General features: G+C 39.9%; 2 protein-coding genes across 2 annotated transcripts; one reads left to right on the top strand and one right to left on the bottom strand.

The window, feature by feature from the left end:
* Positions 1 to 3,474: 3,474 nt before the first annotated feature.
* On the top strand, positions 3,475 to 6,061 carry LOC135107456 (uncharacterized). Its single transcript, XM_064017334.1, has 2 exons — positions 3,475 to 4,197; positions 5,145 to 6,061. Exons 1-2 carry the CDS (start codon positions 3,664 to 3,666, stop codon positions 5,910 to 5,912), a joined length of 1,302 nt encoding a protein of 433 aa, XP_063873404.1. The 5' UTR covers positions 3,475 to 3,663; the 3' UTR covers positions 5,913 to 6,061.
* LOC135107457 (uncharacterized) lies at positions 4,481 to 6,820 on the bottom strand. The gene is made up of 2 exons (XM_064017335.1): positions 6,132 to 6,820; positions 4,481 to 4,948 (listed from the first exon to the last, which is right to left on the bottom strand). Exons 1-2 carry the CDS (start codon positions 6,735 to 6,737, stop codon positions 4,553 to 4,555), a joined length of 1,002 nt encoding a protein of 333 aa, XP_063873405.1. The 5' UTR covers positions 6,738 to 6,820; the 3' UTR covers positions 4,481 to 4,552.
* Between the last annotated feature and the right edge of the window lie 4,441 nt (positions 6,821 to 11,261).

Here is an 11,261-nt window from a genome sequence, read left to right as displayed (position 1 = left end):
TAAAGAAGGTGAGGGATTTTTGGTAGCGATAAAAAATGGATGCACCATAAAGGAGAAACCTTCCTCGTATATGTCGTCGCGGAGAAATGTCAGAGGGTGAGGAGTTTGACGAATAAAACCTCCCTTTAGTGCCCTAGATCTGCGCGTGCTGAGTTAGGGTTGGTCACAGTGTTGGTAGTGACGCTCTTCAAATACTTTACCAAATCAAAGAACACATGTATCCCAGGAATACAATTATCAGTTCAGACGGATGCCCACACACACACACACACACACACACACACACACACACACACACACACACACACACACACACACACACACACACACACACACACACACACACACACACACACACACACACACACACACACACACAGCTATCATCTACACACAAAGGAACTATACCACGTAAAATATTGACGACGCCACAATCGTATCCTAATATCATAGACTGTGTGTGTGTGTGTGTGTGTGTGTGTCCCCTTCCCCAGCCTCGGCAATCCCCAGTCACCAAGAGACACACGACCACATGACACGTGCGCCTCTCAGCACAAACACCCTGACCGCCTCCAGGGTGGGTTAGTGGCGGTGATGGGCTGGGCTGATCGACCAAACCACTCATCTCCGACGCACATCATAAACCATCTCGCTATGACTGATAAATTTGATTGTCTCGCTCCTGATGGTTGAGTGAAGGCCACGTCTCCCGTTTCTATTCCTTTGTTTACCCTCTTCTTTGTCTCGGGTGTTCTATATGGAATGTTTCTTTCATAGTGTACATCAAAGAAAAAGTAGAACTCTAAAAGTGGTGATGAAGATGTTGTTTGATGTAGGGAAATATCACACACACACACACACACACACACACACACACACACACACACACACACACACACACACACACACACACACACACACACACACACACGAGTAAGCAGACAGGCAGACACAGTAAAAATAAAAACAGACGAGCAGACGCATCCAAAAAACAGTACATGGTGTCTGGCACAGTAATCTATTCCTTGCCACTGGTTGAACATCGTACTATATTACCCAGGCAAAGGAGGAGTGCACCAGACAACAATGGCGAGACATTACCCTGTCGTAGCAAAAACTGGAAACACGCCTGGAGGCTTCCTTGTAGACTCGGCGCTGGTAGACTAGTGAGCTCAAGGTCGTAGCTATTGTACATTATATTCTTACTTTACAAGGGAGACTTAAGCAACGCCTCTAGTTACCCTAGCAGAGGTATTGGTATCATGTTCTTTGTTACCATGTTTTTAAGCCTTAATAATTCAAAGCCTGTGTGTGATTACAGATTCAACTTACCTATCATTTTTTATTCCTACATGACACACGAGACTTAAGCAACGCCTTTTAGTCACGCTGGCAGATATCATGTTTCTTGTTACCATATCTTTAAACGTTAATTCGAAGCCTGTATATGATCAGAGGCTCAAGTCGCTAGCCTAAAGCAGAGAGAAGAGTTTCTAAAACATGGTGATTGCACATCAAGTAGTTTTGATTGCTGGCTATTATCGTTACTCTTTCGGTCGTGTTTTATTTCCTTGTGTTTACACAAGGATTTAAATTCATAATGGTTATCTGTAGTAATCAAACATGATTCTCGGATGTTGCACTGTGATTCTCTCTCTCTCTCTCTCTCTCTCTCTCTCTCTCTCTCTCTCTCTCTCTCTCTCTCTCTCTCTCTCTCTCTCTCTCTCTCTCTTCGTCTTTGTCTCCGTCTCCATCTCAGATCAATCAGTCACGCTTCTCGTCTGGCAGCGAGCAACACGCGTCCACCGGATAAAACGAGACCACGGGTCACCATTTTAACATTGAATTCTCTCTCTCTCTCTCTCTCTCTCTCTCTCTCTCTCTCTCTCTCTCTCTCTCTCTCTCTCTCTCTCTCTCTCTCATATATCAATTCACTGTTCTGTTATGGGTATTGTTGGTGTGATATTGTTGATCCTGTTGTTTTTAGTAATCACTATCTCTGTGCAGCAGCCACCGATGCTGTTGCTTCTGTTGTTTTTAGTCATTGGCGTTAATGCATTGCCTTGTCGTTGTTGCAATAGTGACGATAATTTTGAAAATTTACCACATTTGCTTAGTAATTTTTGTTGCTTATTGGATTTATTCGTGTCGGTATTTTATGAATCGCCCCATAAATCAAGTGGTGTGAGGGTAAGTATTGAGTTTTTTAACAATCGACACCGGAAAATGCTGTACTTTCTCTTCTGTGTTTCTCTTTTCGCCAAATTATAGGAATTTCCGCTTTCCCTCGGTGTCTGAAGGATGTTGGTGAATGGCAGTGTCGAGTGGCAGCACCACATCTGAGAATGTTAAGAAAGGAAAGCGTTACCTATTTTCTCCTGCTGTGCCTTTCATGAAGTCTTAAGGAAATACACTGAATAATTTACTTTTCTCTTTATTCCTTGATACTACTTTTTGTAGTAGGGATACAGACATTAACTATTTCTCGTACTTACATTTGACTTCTCTAGATTCAAGATAGAATTAGATTATTGGAAAGAAAGGCAAAGAAGACAACTTCATTATATATATATATATATATATATATATATATATATATATATATATATATATATATATATATATATATATATATATATATATATATATATATATATATATATATGAGAGAGAGAGAAATGAGGTCTGGAACCGTGATGTAGGTATTTGGCACGCCAGACTCACAGACGAAAGCACCTGCTAGTAGACCATTTGAAATTGTTACCTTTCGCGTTGTACGCCTCTAGCTAAGTCGCCCTAACCCAGCGTTGCGTGGTGTCTGGTTGAACTTTCCCCTGTCTATTGTGGAGCCCTTTGTCTAACTGTGGTATTGTGTACCGTGTTGACGTCAAGTGGCACTATTCCCACTCTGAACAATGACCACATTCCAACAAGATCTATCACCTTGTTTCATCCACAAGCCTTGTAAACATCACCTCGTTGCCCTTCCTCCACTACCACAAAAATCAGCAACGAGGCAGGAAGTATTCTCATGGATTGTTCGCTGAAGTGATAAATGGTCTCTCTCTAGAGAGATATAAAAGTGCATGACTTCCCTAAAACACACTAGGTCTGAGTACCATATCTATGTAGTAACTAAAATACAGAATGAAACACACCAAGTGACTATCAACAGAATCATGTAATAAGAAACAGATTAGCAGAGGTGAAATCCATTGTTACCTGTATATGAGTAACTTTGGTATAAGAGATTAAAAACAAAATTGAATACTAACTAACGAAAGTTTTTAATAAATTATGAAAAAAAAAATGCGTTGCTGTGTACAAAACATACACGTTGCTGTCACAGGTTTTGTAACCCGAAAGCAGTAAGAGAGAAAGGTTTGCAGCTTTTTCAAAGACGAATTCACGGTAACATTCTCTTTCCTTCAAGAAACATTGCTGCGCTGTACCGTAGTTTATAATGAAAACTTAAACACTTAAAGGTGCGTCCACACGATCGAACAATGCTCGACGGACAAAATCGTTACCATATCAGAGGAGAAGCAGGATGACGTCATAAGCGGTGAAACGATGGAAGTGGATCTGGCAACAATCAGTGGTACCAGATGAGGCTGTTTACCACTGTTTCAACTCTGCTCACAGGGCAAAGACCGGTGGACAATGTTCGAAGGTGATGTCCGTTGGCAACTCAGGCATTTAAGTCAGTGTGTGGCCTTGGACGAGTGGTGCAGTACATCACTACCATGGTCCACAAGAAAAAAAAGAAGGCTAAAAAAAATTGCACTATGCAGCATGATCATTGCTGTACTCTGTGAGGAGGAGGAGGAGATGACAAGAAGGGAATGGTGCAAGGACTGGTTGCACAAACGAAATGAAAGGGGAAGCCATGCAACCATTTTGCAAGAATTGAGAACTGGCTATGAATCGGACTTTACGAACTATATGCGGATGGACCCAAATACCTTCTACGATTTATTGGAAAAGTTAAAACCTTTTATAACAAAGCAGGACACCTGTATGAGGGAGAGCATTTCACCTGCAGCACGTCTGGAAGCAACGTTGAGGTACCTTTCCACCGGGTGCTCCTACAGTTCACTTCAATACAGCACAAGGATTTCAAAACAGAGTCTGTCTGCAATCATTCCTGATATGTGCCAAACCATCTATGATGTGCTTAAGGATCCATACTTAAAGGTAAGTAATGCTTGTTTGTGACGGTGCATATATTATGAATATGACTTGCGTAATGTGAAGAACATCTCTACAGTTAAGCATAGACGCGAGATTAATTACATACATTATATACATCTTGTTAGGTGTATGTAAAAAGACCCAAGTGCTTGGTGTTTGGCCACTCGTACATTACCCACGTTGAAGCGCAACCCGTCATATAAAAGTGCATCTCTACACATATGTCACATATGTAAAGTTGTTCATGAATATTGTTTCTAAACCAGGGACAAAGACATACTACCACTTAACTGTCACAGATTTATTGTTAACATATTAATGCCACTTCAATACAGACAATAATGGTCGTACTACATAATTAGCCAACAACCTTGGATGAAAAGGTGAGCTTCCCTAATTTCCCCAGATAAAGTACCTCAGAAATTAGTTTCTGTGCATGGATCCTATTTTCTACATTCATCTTTCGCAAATCATTGGTAACAACATCACCAAAAGCACTTTCTTCATCGCTATCCTTCTCCGATCGAGATAATTCTTTCAGTTGATGAAGCGCTTCTTCAAGCACCTCATGCCTCTCGTCAGTGAGTAAAGACCTTTTTCTCCCTCGGGTAGTTTGAGTCTGAATGCGTGAAGACTCAGGCGTTGCAGGTGGTACATTATCATGCGATGTACTTGGGACAGGTGTGACAGGCGTTGGTGTTGTATGGGTTACAGAACCATCTTCATTTTGTTGAAGTATAGGATCATTGAAAATCTGGAAATAGATACAAGCCATTAGTGTATGTCAACGTGTATTATCGTTTTAATTTCCTGTGAAAGAGAGAGAGAGAGAGAGAGAGAGAGAGAGAGAGAGAGAGAGAGAGAGAGAGAGAGAGAGAGAGGAGGATAATGTATTATATATATCGAGAACGCATACAAAAGACCTTTAATAACATTTTTCTCATTAACAGACACCCCAAACAGCGGAGGAGTGGAAGCGTGTAGCACAGGGATTTTCCAAGAAATGGAACTTTCCTAATTGCATCGGAGCAGTTGACGGGAAGCACATCCTGATAAGGCCACCACCTGATAGCGGCTCCTTCTACTACAACTACAAAGGAAGCCACAGCATAGTGTTAATGGCTGTCTCCAATGCAGACTCAAACTTCATATATGTTGACGTGGGCACTAATGGAAGAGTGTCGGATGGTGGAGTGTGGGGTAACTGTTCTCTCAACCAGCGTATTGAAGCAGGATCTGCCGGTATGCCAGATGATGAGGTACTCCCAAACAGCTCAAAAATATTACCATATGTGATCGTTGCTGATGATGCATTTCCTCTGAAGCGTCATATCATGAAGCCTTTCTCTCATCAAAATCAAAACCTTGAGCAACGTGTGTTTTCCTACCGACTGTCAAGAGCTCGACGCACCGTAGAAAACGCATTCGGAATACTTGCTAAAAGATTTGAAGTGTTTCATAAAGCCATTAACCTTGAACCAAAAAAAGTAGAGAAAATAGTTCTTGCTTGCACTGCACTACATAATTACCTTCGCAAAGCACCTATCACCCCAACTTTGTGTTCTGATGCAAATATAGAAAACGCTGATGAAATCCTTGGCATGCTACCGCTCGAGTATGAAGAACACACCACCATCAACGGCACAATTGTACGCAATCTGTATATGAAATATTTCAATGAGGAAGGTACTGTGATCTGGCAAAACAGACATACATGAGGCTAAGTTACAATAACTCGGGAGTAAAATTATAATAGTAATGTATCATAAAAATCACCAATGTTGCATATTGAACATATTTTACATTGCTTTGTTGACAAAATGTATTATAAAGGTAGATTGTGGCAATAAAGAATGTATGGCCATTGTTTGGTTTTTCATTTTTTTTTTCATTCAAAGACAGGTAAACAGACAGATATACGACAATTACGTACTCACCTCATGATCAGACACTTCTTCAGGCACAAGAGACACTTGGCTATCCATACTTGACACGGATTCTCTCTTGCTGTCGCCATCGTTGAGGAAGCAGAGGTCATCAAAACACCATAATATGGGGGTGTAAATGTCGTCAGCACCAGCCCCCGACTTCTTTGATTTCTCCTGTTTTCGTAGTTCTCTCCTATATTGACTACGGATGGATTCTATTTTTTTCTTCACTTCAGAAGCAGTAACAGATAATCCATTTCTATTCAGTCCTGCCGTTATTTCATTAATGGCCGCGACACGTTTGTTCCTATCCTTGTACACAGTAGACTTTACATTCCATAGGCATGGATTCTGCCGGTATAGTTCTATTAGTAGCAGGGTCTCTTTTCTGTCCCAGTGGCAACTCTTCTCATTGACTGAGGTACTGCTGGCCATGGTCACAGGACGATGAGAACTAATGAACTGACGGACTTTGAAAATCCTGTAACCAAGTGACTTTGCTCGTCGAGTGTCTGGCAGTATCGTATAATTCCACACCAGACAGTGTCTGACGTTTCGATGCTGCGAACACGGACAATGTCCGGTACACCACTTGGTGCTCGCTTCTGACGTCATCAACGAGCCTTTCCGCTTTCCACTGGTAGTTGGTAACAATTTTGTCCGTCGAGCATTGTTCGATCGTGTGGACGCACCTTAACGGAAAGACCAGTCAGTCACCCGAACTTTTAGAATACCCTACGAGTCTTCATTATGGGTCTGTAGGTAATTTTCTTTAACACGCCTAAATTCTGATTACCAACTTTAATTGTAATATGAGTAGCCTCTGTATCTTGGACGGATAGTTTCACCGTCCGTCATCGCACTGGTATGAATGATGTATATTGAAACATTGAAGAGTACCTCAAAACCATCATAAAATATTGATCTGAGTATGTGCGGTCTGCACTCTAAGTAGAGAGGTGGTAGATGCACTACATATATGCATGGTAACAGGAACCAGAGCTCCATAATGTGTGTACTCGCTGACCCACATAGAGGTACAGGGTGAAGCAAAAAAAAAAGTGCCCAGACCTCTCTCTCCCTACTCTACCATTCCTTACACCTGCAGGCCACATGAATGGTTACCTGTCGTAAAGTATCAGGAAGAGAAAGACTGGTGACCCGGATGCTGTAAATGTAGTTTCTTACTCAACATAGGGTATAAAAAAATAAATAAATGAGACAGCTATAAGCAGTTAGGCGAAGTGCAAATCACATTATCCCTTGTAGTTGATTAATACTGAAAAACTCCCTTTGAGATCAATGTACAGTGACGACTCGGCCCGTGTGACGTCATCCGTGGCACTTGAGAGAAGAGGAGGGCTGTAGGTTAGGGGGAGAGGGAGGAGAGGCAGCTGTGGCGGGGCAGGGCAGAGGGGGAGAGAGGAGGGAAGAAGGGCCGCGGGTCACTAATAGAATGTGCGCGGCTTTACGAGTCGCTGGCGTCCGTGTGAAGGGAAGTGACCAATTGTTGGCTCTTCTGTCACTATTGTCCACAGTTTTATGGTGCTCACCTTCCCTCCTCCCCCTCCTCCTCGTTACTTAGATCTCTAATTCCTCTGTTTCTTTCCTTCATTCTTCATGTTGCCCACGTAATTCTCTCTCTCTCTCTCTCTCTCTCTCTCTCTCTCTCTCTCTCTCTCTCTCTCAGTAGCTTCTGACCCGCCCAACTACTTCTTATTTTTTTTTTAACTACCTATACTTGTATTGTTTTTCCTTAGTTCTTTAGTTCCAGTTCCTCCTCCTGTTTTATTTTTTTCATCTTTAATATATTTTTCTTTATTTCGCACGCTGTGAATTGTTCACCCTACTCCTTCACTTTTTATTAATTTGGTATTCACAGCCTGCACTCGCATGAGGAAAAGGAGTTTGTCGTGTTACCCCTTTAAACCAGCGTACATTTTCTGTTATGGTCATTTTATGGGAAACTCTTACATTCAATTTGATACCTAAGTGTGTGTGTGTGTGTGTGTGTGTGTGTGTGTGTGTGTGTAAATATATATATATATATATATATATATATATATATATATATATATATATATATATATATATATATATATATATATATATATATATATATATATATATATATATTATATTTTTTTTTTTTGCACCCTCCACAACAGTAACACAATAGCATTACGTAATCTCCTCTAAGCATTACCTAGAGTGCTTAAGGGTGATTATCACTGACGTACATATTTTTATGATCGTCGGATTACACAGATTACTGTCATCATTAGCAAGATATATGCATACTTCCATTACTAGAAAACGTACATTAACTTATTCGTACCAGTTTATCCTGAAAAAAAAAACTTACAACTTTAGTTAATGACAAAGCGATTAGCGTTGCCATCAGTCAGATTTCATTAAATGGGTATAGCATTCAACTTATTCTGTTGATACTGATCTTGGGAAAGTTCTATTCTTTTATTTTATTAATTAATTAATTTATCTATTTACTTACTTTATTTAGGAAGGTGTATCCCGCCACGCACTTACGTCATTTTCCTGTGCCACTTTTGTGATACGGGAACTTGGATCAAAGGGGAATGAAGGCAAACGCACAGGCGAGACCATCATGCAATCAGGCTCGCGCACCACACGTCTGTCTTGTACGAAAACATGCATTCCTCCCACTGCAAGTTATACACACACACACACACACACACACACACACATATTATCAGAGAGAGAGAGAGAGAGAGAGAGAGAGAGAGAGAGAGAGAGAGAGAGAGAGAGAGAGAGAGAGAGAGAGAGAGAGACGTAGGAAAATGGATTGATGAAATAAGAAAAAAAGCAACAAAAAAAAACCGGTCTAGCAGGTACTGGAGAGAGAGAGAGAGAGAGAGAGAGAGAGAGAGAGAGAGAGAGAGAGAGAGAGAGAGAGAGAGAGATAGCACCTTGCGTCTTTTCATGTGTAAAATTGTGTGCGCTTTTTCGCATTACCGCATTTTTTTCTTCCTTTTTTTCATTCTTAATCATGTGGTGTGATTCACTAGCAGGTGTTAGTATAAGAAAAATGAAAAACATGGCCCTGGCAGGAAGAGAAATTCGCTTTAGAGTTATTTTTCACGAGTCAAGTAAAAAAGAATATTCGTATTCCATCATTTGTTCACGTGCGTCCTCTTTTTTTTTTTTTTTTTTTTTTTTTTTTTTTTTTTTGCTGTTTCTCCGTCCTCTTGTCCCATATCTACTTGTATGTACAGTACCTGATGGTCGACAACATACAGGACCTTTTGATGCTCTTGCGCCACGTTCATTTATGTACTCATTCATTCATTCTTTTATTCGTTTTTAATTTTCATTCATTCATTCATTCATTCATTCATTCAATAATTCATTCATTCATCTGTTTATTCATTCTTTCATTCGTTCGTCGGTTTTAAGGATAATTAGCGTCTTCTCCTTCAGTACTATGTGTCTGCTTCGGTGGGATTCATCATGCTATGCCCATCCTCGAACTCTACTCTCGAGGTTCCTCAAAGCGTGACCTTGATCCATTTATTACTATGATCATCTTTTTTTTTTGTTTACTTATTTATTTTTCATACGTTCAATGTTAAAAGATGATTCGCATGAAGACATAAAATGAAATAGTGGATTTTTTTTTCTTTTCTACATTACAAAGCTATCAGAGAGTAGCACAAAGCTATGTCAGAGAAGGTTGCAAGTGATTATGGGGGAAAAAAAGTCTAACACTGAAACAGTTGAAATAAACATCCTATCCTAGTAGTCGACAGAATCATTTCTACTAAGAGTCTTGCAGGCTTGCTTCCATCTCCTCCCTTCTTGGCTTTCCTAGAACAACGGCGATATCTAGGATTTGCAGACTATTTTTAAAGTTTTCTAACGTGTTGCAGAGTATTATGATATTTGTATCGCGTCGTAGGTTCTCATAATATTTAACTATTATGCTATTAAAAAAAATACCCTGGGAAAAATGTAAGATAGGTAATTTAACAAGGCTTTCGCTAGAACAATCTCAACAAGTAGTCGGTCTCTGGAATTTAATAGGCTTCTCGTATATACCTTGTCTTACATTTACGCATCTGAGTGATCCGATAGGCATCTTAAAATTAATTCCGGGGATGGCTGGCTGGTGAAGGAAGATAAATAATGCCGGACGTTGAAGTTCTAGTTAGTATTTTGTTATCACTACCGTATTATCTTGCAGTGCGGCGCCTCTTGGTATCTTGTACAGTCATTTTCATAGTAATTACTTTTGGTAATTTACTAATTGCATGTCTACTATTTCCCCTTCCTGTTACTCCGCTTCGCTGCATGTGACCTACTTTTTCTTACTACTTTTTCGTCTTACTTCATTCTTTCATACCTCTCTCACTGGCAAACTTTGGAAATTTTCAGTTTGATGGTGATTCTCCACCGTATCATGACTGACCATTTTAAGTGAGTTTTATGAAGACTTGCGGATGTAAAGTGGCCAGCCAGATATAAACGCTTTTCTCTCTCTTTTTCCTTTTTTTTTTTTTTCTTCTGGATAGAGAATTGAGTGTTTTCTTCATTTTTATTTTTTTCTCATTTATCTTTCGTTTAACTCTTGGTCAGGATTCTTTTAATTTTTTTGAGTTTTGCTGGTGGTTGGTTATATCAAAAACTAATTTACGTTTTAAAAATTCATTCCAATACGTGTTGCATTTCTTGACTGTGTTGCTATTAAAGGCATTGCATTTGTATAGCACGCGGATGATTATAACAATGCAATGACCCCTTTCACTCAACGTACAATGATAAGTGAACGTTATATTGTAACTCTACTGTAGTCTGAATTAAGAAGCGTTCAGTTCTAATTTGATCTCTCATCTCTGCTTTCACTTACTTCATTGTTGCGAACAGTAGACCTCTTGACACACAATGAAAGTATATTCATACCGTGGCCTGACACACTTGTCCATCCATAGGAAGATATATTGCAAGAAAGTCAGTATAACAAATATTTTATTTATTTTTTTTAAGAAGTGATAAGAAGAGGTGTATAATGAAGGAGGAAGAAGAGATAGGGATGAAAGAAGACTACTGATTAAGACTACTGATTAGACTACTGAAAACAAGGAGGTCATAAGACATGAAGAA

This window comes from Scylla paramamosain, chromosome 15, assembly GCF_035594125.1.
Source record: "Scylla paramamosain isolate STU-SP2022 chromosome 15, ASM3559412v1, whole genome shotgun sequence".
Taxonomy (NCBI): domain Eukaryota; kingdom Metazoa; phylum Arthropoda; class Malacostraca; order Decapoda; family Portunidae; genus Scylla; species Scylla paramamosain.
This window is presented reverse-complemented; position numbering and strand designations above follow the sequence as displayed.

What these genes read in the sequence shown, in the direction of transcription:
- LOC135107456 (XM_064017334.1), top strand. Translation starts at nt 3,664, where the DNA reads ATGTTCGAAGGTGATGTCCGTTGGCAACTCAGGCATTTAAGTCAGTGT. An exon ending in TTAAGGATCCATACTTAAAG is followed by an intron (nt 4,198 to 5,144) that starts GTAAGTAATGCT and finishes TCTCATTAACAG; the next exon opens with ACACCCCAAACAGCGGAGGA.
- LOC135107457 (XM_064017335.1), bottom strand. Translation starts at nt 6,737, where the DNA reads ATGACGTCAGAAGCGAGCACCAAGTGGTGTACCGGACATTGTCCGTGT. An exon ending in AAGAAGTGTCTGATCATGAG is followed by an intron (nt 4,949 to 6,131) that starts GTGAGTACGTAA and finishes ATCTATTTCCAG; the next exon opens with ATTTTCAATGATCCTATACT.